The 11,429-nt window shown below is 52.4% G+C and overlaps 1 protein-coding gene across 1 annotated transcript; it reads left to right on the top strand.

Annotated features, from left to right (window-relative positions):
- The first annotated feature begins 875 nt into the window (after positions 1-875).
- PTS (6-pyruvoyltetrahydropterin synthase) lies at positions 876-4,386 on the top strand. The gene is made up of 6 exons (XM_066981094.1): positions 876-1,031; positions 1,522-1,601; positions 2,432-2,454; positions 3,382-3,438; positions 3,753-3,823; positions 3,962-4,386. Exons 1-6 carry the CDS (start codon positions 958-960, stop codon positions 4,101-4,103), a joined length of 447 nt encoding a protein of 148 aa, XP_066837195.1. The 5' UTR covers positions 876-957; the 3' UTR covers positions 4,104-4,386.
- Positions 4,387-11,429: the final 7,043 nt, after the last annotated feature.

The following is an 11,429-nucleotide window of genomic DNA, read 5'->3' as shown; positions in this document are numbered from 1 at the left end:
GCCTTGCAGCAGTGACAATTCCCAGTCCCACTCCTTCTCCCAAAGCTTTCAGAAAATCACACACTTCATGGATTCCTCTGCTTGATCCCACGAACCTCATTACTGGAGCACGTGCCTGTAAGTCTGGCAGGCTTATAACCAGCCCAGAAGTCAAATCAGTTTGCCAGGCTAGAAAGGGAACAAGAATCTGGCAACCCGTCCTGGGAGTGGTGCGGGGAAGGACTGCTGTGTGCTTCCTTTACCTAAAGCATCTCAAATCAAGCAGATGAGCAGGGGGTGGGGAATTCACAGTTTAATAATCGCTCCTCAGGTCCCAGGGTGCTGCAGTTATTTTAGGGGGGTGGGAAGGAGATCTGTGAAGTTGTCCCAGTCCCTTCGGGCAGGTATTGCTTTGTGAGCGCCTCCTGAGCACGCTGAGAGCCTGACGGCTTTCCCCTGGCAGACCCACCCCTGTGCACTGATGCATTTGTAAACACGCTTCGGGGAGCTGTCATTGTTAAAGAAAACAAACCCCAGCCAGCCTGCTGGCCCGAAGGGCCACATCATTGCTGACATTGCCCCTGCGGGATGGACAGTCTTGAAAAAGGAAAGACAAAAGGCGCGACGCCCAAATCTGGGCTCTGGGGTCACATCCTGCAGCACCCCCTGGCCCTGTCCCGGTCTGCCCACAGCCCCCCTGCTGCTCGAGCTGGGCTCTTTCCCCGGGGGCCTCTTGGGCTGGGATCTGCAGCACCCGAAGCAGGCAGAAGCTGCAGCCGCTCGGGGGGCACGGCAGCAGCATCCCCTCGCCCCCGTGCCGGCATCGCGCGGCGCCCCCCGAGCACCCCCGGCACCGGCACCCGCGGAGCCCGGCCCTGCCCGGCACCGGGCGGCTGCGGGGCCGCGCTGCCCCCGCCGGGGGCGCTGCCGAGCTCCGGGGGCCCGGATGGAGCCGGCCCCGGCCCCGGCCCCGGCCCCATGGCACCGCCGGCAGCGCGCCTGGCGCGGCTCTCCCGGGCCGTGTCCTTCAGCGCCTGCCACCGGCTGCACAGGTCCGCGGCGGGGGGAGGAGGAAGAAGGGGGGGAAGAGGAGGAGGAGGAGGAGGAAGGGGAGGAAGAGGAGGAGGGAGCCCGGCCGGGGTTAGCGGGGGCTCGGTCCCGCGGGGGGCTCGGGGCGGCTGGAGGCCCGAGGGAGGATGTATTTCCCCCTCGTTTTCCGTGGGGCAGCGCCCTCGGCGTGCTGCTTAACGCTGGTTGTGCGCGGGGCTTGGCGCTGCCGCTTCCCGCTGCAGCCCCAGGGCTTTTGGCCCGGCCCCGGGCAGCCGCAGCAGGCAGTGCCCGTGCAGCCCCGGGCCGAACCCGGTGTTGGCGGCTCCTTTTCACGGGGCAAATGCTCCTCCGGTTGTGTGCGCGCCTGCTGAGTAGGGAGAGCGGGGTTAAACACGAGAGGATAAGCAGAGGGAAGAGGCGGAAAGCAGTCGCGGGGGGCAAAGCCACGAAAATCCGCGGTGGGTGCTGAAATGCCGCCTCTGCTTCCCGCAGTAAGTCCCTGAGTGACGAGGAGAACCTGAAGCTGTTCGGGAAGTGCAATAACCCGAATGGCCACGGGCACAACTATAAAGGTAAGGAGCTGGCTTCCACACCTGCCTGTGGGCACGGAGAGAGGCCGGCGTGAGCGCACACAAACCCCGGGGAGGGCAGCGCCAGCCCTGTCCCAGCAGCCTGGCGTGGCTTTTAGTGCCCCGTTTGTTGTGGTTGTTTGCTTGTTTCAAGGAAAATTAGGGTGATTCCTCAGCAGCAAGGGGGTACGGCTACGCAGTGGCAGGGGAATGCAAGCCATTAAGTTAAATAAGTAATAAATAAATAGGTAATAAATACTTATCTCAATTCCCGTTCACCTAATGAATGATACTTAATCTGCAAAATCAGTGTTTTGAATGGAGGTTTTTCTAGTCAAAGTAGACGCAATTTAAACAGCCCAGAGACTTTATTTGAAAGTTGGCCTCACAAGTGCTTCTTGCATCTACACCCTACGCACGTAAAATCACATCTCCCCCCTTGACAGGCCGGGCGGGCTCTGTCTGTGCTGTAGCTGCCCTGAAACCCGTACTGCAAAGCTGCTGGCTGTACAGATGTCACGGGGAGCAGGTGCTTGAGATGTCAGCTAGTTTCATGCTGCCTGCCAGGAGGGGCTCCTCAGGGATGCTGGGGTGTCCCTGGGCATCAGACCTTGGAGGATGGCCTCTGTGAGCTGGGGGAGTCACTAGTGCTAAAGCAGTGGATAACCATTTTATAGAAACAGTTGCGCTTTGAAGTGCTGGGAAGCCTGCATCAGTCCTGGCGAATTAGTGATGAATGGATGGTCTGCCTCGATCACTAGTGTAATTTGTTCTCAGGTTTGTGGTGGCACATACATGACCTGACAATTTATTTTTCTTTTTTTTTTCTCCAGTTATAGTCACTGTGCGTGGAGAGGTAAGTGTGATCAACGTTTTCTGCCATTCCTCGAGCAGCAGGGCAGTACTGAAGTTCCAGCTAATTGCTAGGTTTCCTGGGGTGTTTTTGGAAGCTCGCTCTGCACACATCACTGTAGAAGAAGGTTTTCCAAAGTCACTATCAGTCACCTTGCCTCTAACAAGGACTTGCAGGTAACCATGTTTAAGGCTTGTAATCATCCTCTGGGCACACAGCTTGTTCTGCCAGAGCCTCGCTGCAGCTGGTGCAGGCTCTGTGGGGCACCTCTGGGTGACTACAGAGCCGCAGGGAGGCACGGCGCTTCCGATGGGTGATTCTCTCTGCTACTTCTCAGGGTAGTTTGCAGTGAATATAAAAGAATTTTTCCTTCCGGAGTTGTTTTTCAGCTTTCATCTTGTCATTGTTCTGTGTATTCTGCACGGTGAGTTATTTTGATGTTTTCTAAACACCTTTCTGAGAATTTCCTGCTATCAGGAACCTGGAAGAGGGGAGGTTCTGTTCAGACCTGAAACTAGACTTGTAAAGCCTTCTACATTCCCCAGATATGCTGTGAACTAGAGAACCTGCTTTGCCTTCTCCAGACTGGAGCTTTGCCTTAGCTCAGACCGGTCTTTGCTTTGTCCGTGACTCTTCAACCCAGCACTTTCAGTGCCTGTTTTCTGCCCACGGCCATGCTAACTTCTTGCACTGAAGACTCTTTCAAGCTTTTTTCCTCCCTGGTGTCAGGGAGTGGAGCCATTGGAGTTGTTTATGTGTTGTGTCTAGCCTTTGGGAACATCACAGGGGTAGAGCTGGAGCTCAGCATGTGAAGGTGAAGAGAGATTTTCCTTGTGGCTCGGATATTCACTGATTTGTACTGGCTCACAGCAGCCCTGGTAATAAGGACCCGTAGCTAGGCTGCTAATCTGCCTTTTGTTTTCCCTGCAGATTGACCCAGTCTCGGGAATGGTTATAAACCTGACAGACCTGAAAGAATATATGCAGGTAATAGCCCTACTTTCCTAGACATCCCCTGTGAGAATTGGTTAGAGCCTAGCAATTTGTCTGGTGCCAGGGTGGAAACACGACGAGTTGATAATGGTAGGAAATAAAGAAGAAATTAAGGCGTGATTTAAGGCTGAAACGCTGGAGCACGGTGATGTGAGGCAGTACCATGTCTCCAGCTAGGAAGTTAACAGCTGGATGTAGGGCTCTTACCCTTTCTTTACGTGCTGGTGCCTTGTGTGTGGTAGCTGGAGCCTTCGGTCTGCTGAATCATGTGCAAGATGATGGCTAACGGCACTGATCTCTTCCTGCAGCAGGCTATCATGGAGCCGCTTGACCACAAAAACCTGGATAAGGACGTGCCCTACTTCGCCGAGGTTGTGAGGTGGGTGACGGGGTCTCCTCGGGGGGTGGTTGCAGGGAGGGCCAAGCAATGGTCTTCAGGGCTGGGTCCTGCAGCTGGGTGCAGCCTCCCTAAATGCCGCTGCCGTCGGTTCTGAGCCTGCTCCTGTTCCGCTCTCAGCACCACGGAGAACGTGGCAGTATTCATCTGGGAAAACCTCAAGAAGCTCCTGCCCATGGGAACTCTCTACAAAGTCAAAGTGTACGAAACGGACCAGAACATCGTTGTTTATAAGGGAGAAGAAGCAATCTCTGAGAAGTGAAATGAACTAACTCCGCTGGTCAGCAGCTCTGCTGCCTCATCACGTCAGTGATCACTTCGGCCCTGCTCCCTGTGCCTCTAAGGCCTAGATGTCCACTATGTATTACACAAGGACCAGTGTAGGTACTCGACAAAAATCCTTGCAGCAGTCTAGCAGTCTGGGCTCTCTGAATTTGTTGATTTGTCTGCCTTTTCCCAAGACATTCCTGCTTCATAAAACCAAAAAGCTGATGTGAAATTTGCAGTTGTACCACGTTAAATAAAGCAGCTTTCTAGCAAGGAGATGACTTGGCAAAGTGTACATCCCTAACAACCACCAAAGGCTTTGGTTTTTGTCTAATTAAACATTGGATTCATTTATGATTTTTAATAACCTGGGCTGTAGTGCTGTTTCCCTTATTTATTTATTCATTTGCTGTGCTTCAGTCTCACTTCTCCCTGTGGCTGGCAGGTCTTTCTCTGCCCGAGGAGGTGGCACCATGAGCAGTGCAGCTGTTTTCAAAGCACCCCTGGACAGCCTGCGGCTCCGAAGAGAAGGGTTCATTGTTCAGACTCGGCGTGGGGAGCTGGGGAAATAAAAGCAGCTCATCCTTGTTCAGCAGGGCTGGCTCGTGGGCTGCTCCCACTCATGGGAGAGAGCTGGAGCACCACGGCCCAGCTTCAGGGTTCACTTCAGGGTTTATTCTCATCTGCTTCCCACAGGTGTCTGGGGGACATGGCTTGTGGGAAGCAGATGAGAATAAGCCCTGAAGTACTGGTTATCGAGCCAGTGTCCCAGTGATGCCGCTCTTGTGGAGGTTTGTGGAGAATGCTTTTCATCTTGGCAAATTCTAGCTGGTTTTGACTCCTTGTGGTGCAAGCACTCATTTCATGGGTATCCCGTGATGCTGTCTCAGCTCAGGGTCAGAACAGATGTACAGGCATAATCCTCAGCTTTCTGGACCTGCCTTTCTGCATCTGATTGTGGGCAGCTGAAACTGTAGTGGACAACCTGTGTGATACCTTGAGACCGTAGCCACTGCAGCCCTCTGGAAGCTGCTTTTTTTTTTTTTTAGGGAGGCTTTTATGAATTCTGTAGGAACAGGATTCAGCTCTCCCCTTTCTTTCTGGAGAGAGCAGTCAGCTTGTGTTACTGATCAGCAGTTATTTGGTATTTTCATCGTCAGAATCCCTTGTAAAGGTCTTGTGGACAAAAGGAGTGCTTGGCATGCACCAATCATCAGGGCTGCAGCTTCCTGCTGCCTCTCGCAGATCAGGAGAGGCAGCACCATTGTTGTTACAAAGGGTAAGGTTGTGAAATGTGCTTAAATGAACGCTAACCAAGTTGTTCTGAAGATTCCTGAAACTGTAGGTATACAGTGAAAGCTCAGTGCTGCCAGAGGAATGCATGTAAAACCAGTCAGGGAACACTTACTGTGCAACTCACACGGTTGTTTTAAGGGCCGTAAAATCAATCTGTCAGCCCGGGGCAGAAGCGATGGTACCGTGTGTAATTCTCCATCACAAGAGCAATGTCCTGAGTAGTAGTCGGACTAATTAGGAGGCATGGCCATTAAGAATAACTAAATGCGTATAATTTAAAAAGTGATATCCAGGGTAATAATTCCCTTGCTTTACAAGGAAATTATGTGGCTGAATAATGATAGCAAACAGCACCATTTAGAAAAGTTTAATGAAGCTTGCCTAATAGTTAACCTTGGCTTCATGTTACTACAGGCTGAAGGTAAAGTATCTCTCTCTTGCTACCGGCTCTGCTGTACAGTACTTTTTACAGCTCCAGAAAACACTTTGACTGCTTCTTTTAAACTGTGACCACTTTGTAGGAGGATGGTTCTGTGCTGGCTCCTGTCTTCATCCATCTTTGCTCAAACTTTGTGGATCAGCTCCTAAGAGGGGCTAGGAGGAGATGAGGGATGTTCCTGCCAACCTTCCTGTCTGGCGGAGGAGACCCAGCACTGCTTTTTTTGCTCTTAAAGGTAGTGCTTTGGGGAACAGGTGGCTGAAGGCTCATTCCGGTGTCACACGAGTGCTCAGTAGAGCAGATGAGGGGGGCACCACGCTGCTGGCAGTGTCACACCCCCACCATTTTCACCCCAGGTGTGGCACCAGTTGTTTTTTTTTTTCAGTGGGCTCTGGCCAGGAAGGCTTTGCACCTTAGCCGAATGCTCCTCCCATGTTGTAATTCACTAGCGTGATGCACTGTGCCTGTTTGCTAATGTTCCGTAAATCATACAGGTGATAGCTGCTGTGTCAGATTCGCAAAGCCTTTGATACGGTCAGGGCACCATGGAGACTCAAAAATTTCACGTCGTGTCTTTCTCAGAAATGTAATGCAGCTGTTGACACTGATGACAAAAACAGGCAAACAAATGGATGCATCTATATAGCACGGCAATTTGCTACCCTTAACCAGAAATCAGGTAGCTGGGCCAGAAAGAACCGGCCCAAATTCCTGACCTTTTACTGCAGTGCAATATAACGCTGACAAAGTCCCGCATTAACTGGGGCACTTGTTCTTATTGCTGCATTGCGTGTTGGGGATGTCCTCGGGTCCTCCGCTCTGATCCGTCAAGTTTAAATCACAGCAGATCTGGAGCGATGGAAATGGCTTGGGGGAAGGGGGCTGGTGCTCTCCAAGCTGGGATTGCAGTTGCCAGCGTCCCAAGAAGTTACGGTGTGTGCCGTCCCTTCTCCCAACTGCTTAGGGGGGTCTTGATCTTTGCAGGAGAATGTGAGCTCCACGTAGGGAAGTCTGCGGGAATCAGCCTCCAAATTCATGAGTTGGGGAGGGCTGTATAGAGAATGAACTCGCACCATTAAACATTCAGCATCTCTGTGCTGTAACTTAGTTACCGAGTGATGGAACTGATCAAAGGAGAACTGCTCAGGTGATGGGGGGGCGAGTCCAGGGAGGCAATTTGGAGGTGAAAACAGAAACGTAAATGGTAGCGTGATGATGGCAAGATCAGAAATGTGCTGTGTGGTATTTAGGGACCGAGTGGGAAGCCCCCTGTCTGCCTTCCCATCCCCTGGAAGGGTCCTTAATCAGGCTGTACGCGCTGCACTTGTGCCGTGTTGTGTTTCAGCTGCGTTGACCCTGTGGTTCTGCCTAGCAGGGTGGCAAAGCAGAGTTTGAGGCTGCCGGGTGTCAAAGCAAAGCTGTTAAGCAGCAGCTCTGCTTTTTAATTAGTTGTTCCTTGGGAAAGTTTTCCCATCCTGCCTCATGGCGAGCAGAAAACGTCTTAGCCTCTTTTCTGGGCTTGAAACAAAATGACCACAGGACTGCGGGTTCATCCCCAGCTTTTGCAGCGTGGGGAGTGGGAACCAATCATTTTCCCATGATGTCTGAAACGTCGAACAGGGCAGAGCGCAAGGGACACCGCTACAGAAGGATCAGCAAAAGGAAAACACCATCGGGAGCGGAGCCAAGTCCTGCCACTCGGCGTTACGTGCCACTCCCTAGGCTGCTATTTATATTTCATTGTAGCCCCAACAATGACCACGTTAATAAATAATCTAGGCGCCGCTTCAGATGAGGGATGGGCAGCCCCCGCCAGGAGCTCTTCCTCCCAGATCTCGCCCCCGGAGCATGGCTCCTTTGGATGCACGGTGAAGGCTGGGGGCTGCTCGCAGCCCCTCTGCCCCAGGCTGGCAGTGCCGTGGGGAAGAAGAAGAGGCTGAATGAGGCCTCAGAACCCGTGATTTTGGGAAAGGACACTGTGAGCTGTTGGGAGAGGAGCCGCTGCCCGTGAGCGCTGCGGTGTCGCCCAGAGGTGGCCCAAGCCCCTTGTCCTGCAGGCAGGCGTCCCTCAGGCCGCCCCGTAGTGCACCCGACTGTCCTTAAGAGACAGGGGGCTTGCTCCATCCTGGGCTCGGGGAGAGCAATGCCACCGTTCGGGAGCAGAGCATGAGGCCACAGGGAAGCAGTGCTGGAGAAAAGAGCAGGCGGGGAGGTCGAGGGACATGCCGTGCTCTCCTGCTGCGAGGAGCATCTCGTGTCCTGTGTACTCAGCGAGGCCGGGCCGGGGGGAGGGAACGCGTCATCGTACCTCGCACGCACAACGGGAGGTGTCCTGTGACAAAGCGAAGGCTTGGGCATTTTCTGATGTTTGCCATACCACCCCTGTGTTCTTTTAATTGCTGTGGGTGTGGGTGTCCCTAGGTACAATCAGGTCGTTAGGGTGGGAGGGTGAGCAGGCCTTTGGCTTTCCCTGTACTGGAGGTCGGGGTTTGTTCAGACACTGCCGGAGCACAGGGTTGGAGAACTGAATGTCTGCTCTAAAAGTGGTGTAGGAATGTCTGGGGATGGCACCTCTGAGCCAAGTGTTCCTGCCGCAGCTCTGTAGATGCCACCTGAGGCTCCTGTTATCCCCATCCCTCCCCGGAGGGTTACAAAGAGGGCAAACATCGCCGTGTTCCCGTGCAAAAGCGATGGGTGCTCTCAGAAGAGCCAGGGCTAAAGCCACATCTTGTTCTGCAGCAGTAGGGTTCGGGAATGATGCAGATAGAGTCAGTATCTAATCCTGACGGCCGTGTTAAACTCAAAATGAGTGAGGCACTTCCTCCTGCTCTATATAAGCAGGAGTAGGAAATGTCAGTGAGAAGTTGAGCCTTGCAGTCCAAGAAGTCGTTCTGCTGATTTCTTCAAAGCAGCGCGCTTCGCCTGGGGTGAGTGGTGGAAAGTTCAGGAGTACAGTAAGTCAGTGGAAGGGCAGGGAAATGTTTAATGGCGTTTTATCACTTAGATTAAGCCATTTGCCGTAGCCACTCTGATAATTATTAAACAGGATTTTAAAGCTAAACACTTCCAGTAGGAGCAGAGCACTTTACCACCGGCTGCTGTTTATGGGCGGCTCTCTGGCGAGTGTCAGAGATGGGCTGGGGAGACAGATGGTGTCATTTCCATGGACCTGACCCAAATCAGCCTACCTGGCCCTGCGGGAAAGCACTGGGGCTTTCTCAGAAGTGAAGACGGGATGGACAGCTAGAGAGAGACCTACCAGGCAGCATTTTTAGGAGAAAGGTTTGCCTTAAAGGCAACGACTGCTTCGCCCTCTACGTGCAGCCATGCAGCTGTAGGACCGGGTTGGTCTCTGCCACAGGCTCCTGCTACAGACCTCACAGGTTCCCCCAAATCCTTGGTGTCCTGACCCAGACCCTGCCGAGCAGTGGCTCTGTGGTTGCCCCCGGGGCAGAGAAGGCAGACACGGGCATCGTCCCGGCGGCAGGGCCAGGCAACGTGCGGCCTCCTCTCGTCCCTTGGGACTTTTAGCTCTGAGTCAAAGGAGGGCCTTTCTGCTCCTCTCCCCGCTCACGTCTGAGAAATTAATTTTATTGAGGAAATTTCGTAGGGATGGAAAAGGAAATGCTGGTGTTTACTGCTGAATAGTGCAAAAGTTCATGAGAGTGCATGGCTGAGGGTTGTCAGTGGGATGAACCCAGCAGGAACCCACCTCTGGAGCCAGAAGGCCCTGCTCTCAGAGTTAACAGGGAACCTGGGAGTTGCCCCAAGGTTACTTAGAAGGGAATTTATACCTGTTATCCAAGGCAAAGAGCTGTTATCTTACCAGATAGACGTATCAACAGTAAGATTACAATAGAACGGTCATCTGCAGCACTAAGTAGTATTTTATTGAGTGCTATGTGCTGCAGTAGCGGAACATATAACATGGTCTTGGTTACTCAGGACCTGCTAATTACCCTGCCGTGAAACAGATGCCAATTTCAATAGCTGGGCCATAAAATGTATTTCTATAAAATTCTGCAGAAACATTCCACTAATGCATCACCCCATACACATACAAATTTTCATTCATAAAATTGTGTCTGAGACTTTATGGCTTCACAAACTGACCGCTGTACAACCCTCCAGAAAGCAGGGAAATAAATGGAAGCCAGTGTGAAATAACTGGAACTTTGTGCTTGCCCTGAGAAGCCTAACTGCATGGGAGGGAGGAATCTCTCTTCTTTGATGCAAACCATGGCTTTTTGAGACAGATAAATGGTGGATTTGAGCAAGACACTCCCACTTGAAAGCAAAGCCAGCCTCAGCAGGGAGAAGGGCACTGCTCGTGGGGAGGAGACCGGTCTCTGGAGTCCGCAGTCACAAGCAAGGCTAAGTCACCTTGTGCTGGTCCAAGGACAGGTGAAGGCAAATTCCCCACTGCATGCTTCGCCCTCCTTAACCAGATGCACACGCTGCTAGTGCAGGTGGTGCTGCCTGGGCTGGCAGCCCTGCTCCGAACTGTGCTGCTGGTCCACGATGGGCAGCATCAGCTCACAACAGCCACAGACACCAAAACGTGCTTCCTCTGCTCTTAAACACTTGCTTAAACCCATCATGTTATCAGAGAAGGGCAGGAGTGAAAGCACAGCTCCTTGATCCCATCCCCAGCGCTGTTTTTGGAGAGGAGGCAGTGCCAAAAGAGCAGAGAAACCAAAAGGGCAAAGGGCTGACGTTGGGAGCAGCCCCTGTGCTGGTGGTCCTGGGGCTCCGCTGGTGGCAGGGGAAGGTCGTGGAACATCTGCTGGAAAGTTTGGGTCAAAAAAAAAAAGATTTGAGAAGCAAAACAGCAAAACAGGCTTGTTGTCATGCGTTGTGACAAACAGCAGCTGGGTATTAATCGTAACTAACCAGTTTCTGCTGCTAATATGTCAGACCATTCTGGAGGAAGAAGAGCAGGAGGATGCACAGGGCAAGGACGCCTTTCTGACCCTCCCCTCCACAGCCTTCTGCTTCCCCTGCACGGCCCTGCAGTGCCCAGACCTCACCTTTCTGCCCTCCTGTGCCCAGCTGGGGGTCAAAGCCGAATGTGTTACAGGATTCAGGACTGTTTCAGCTCCCCCTGCCATGTCCCAGCCAAGCCAGCAAACACTGTTAGGTGCAAGAGCCAACTTTCATTCCTTAATTTATTTAGATTAATTTAAGATAAAATTACTTTCCAGAAGTTTTGAAAAATCCCTAAATAAACTCTATTCATATAAAAATACAAACAATAATAATAAAATCAAGACATTGAGCGGCCCACCCAATCTTACCCCGCAGCAAAATCAGTTGCTGATTAAAAAATGAGAATAAAAAATACCCACCCTCTCATTCCAGAAAGCCAGAACAAATCCAGGGGACCTTTACAGGTCATCCAGTGAAATAGAAAAATTCAGGGAATGTTGGGCTAGAGAATAACACAGTGTGAATGCCCAAGGCCTGGGGGCTCTGGGGAGGACACCCTGCCAGCAGGATCTCCAGCTTCTCTCCGGGAGGGGTCCCCTCCCCAGGTGGAGGCTCGGTGGGTGCCTTTGTCTTCTCTGTGCTTGTTCTGGAGGCTTT

Source organism: Anser cygnoides, chromosome 21, assembly GCF_040182565.1.
Source record: "Anser cygnoides isolate HZ-2024a breed goose chromosome 21, Taihu_goose_T2T_genome, whole genome shotgun sequence".
Lineage (NCBI taxonomy): Eukaryota > Metazoa > Chordata > Aves > Anseriformes > Anatidae > Anser > Anser cygnoides.
Note: the sequence above shows the minus strand (reverse complement) of the source record. Positions and strands in the feature narration are given on the sequence as shown.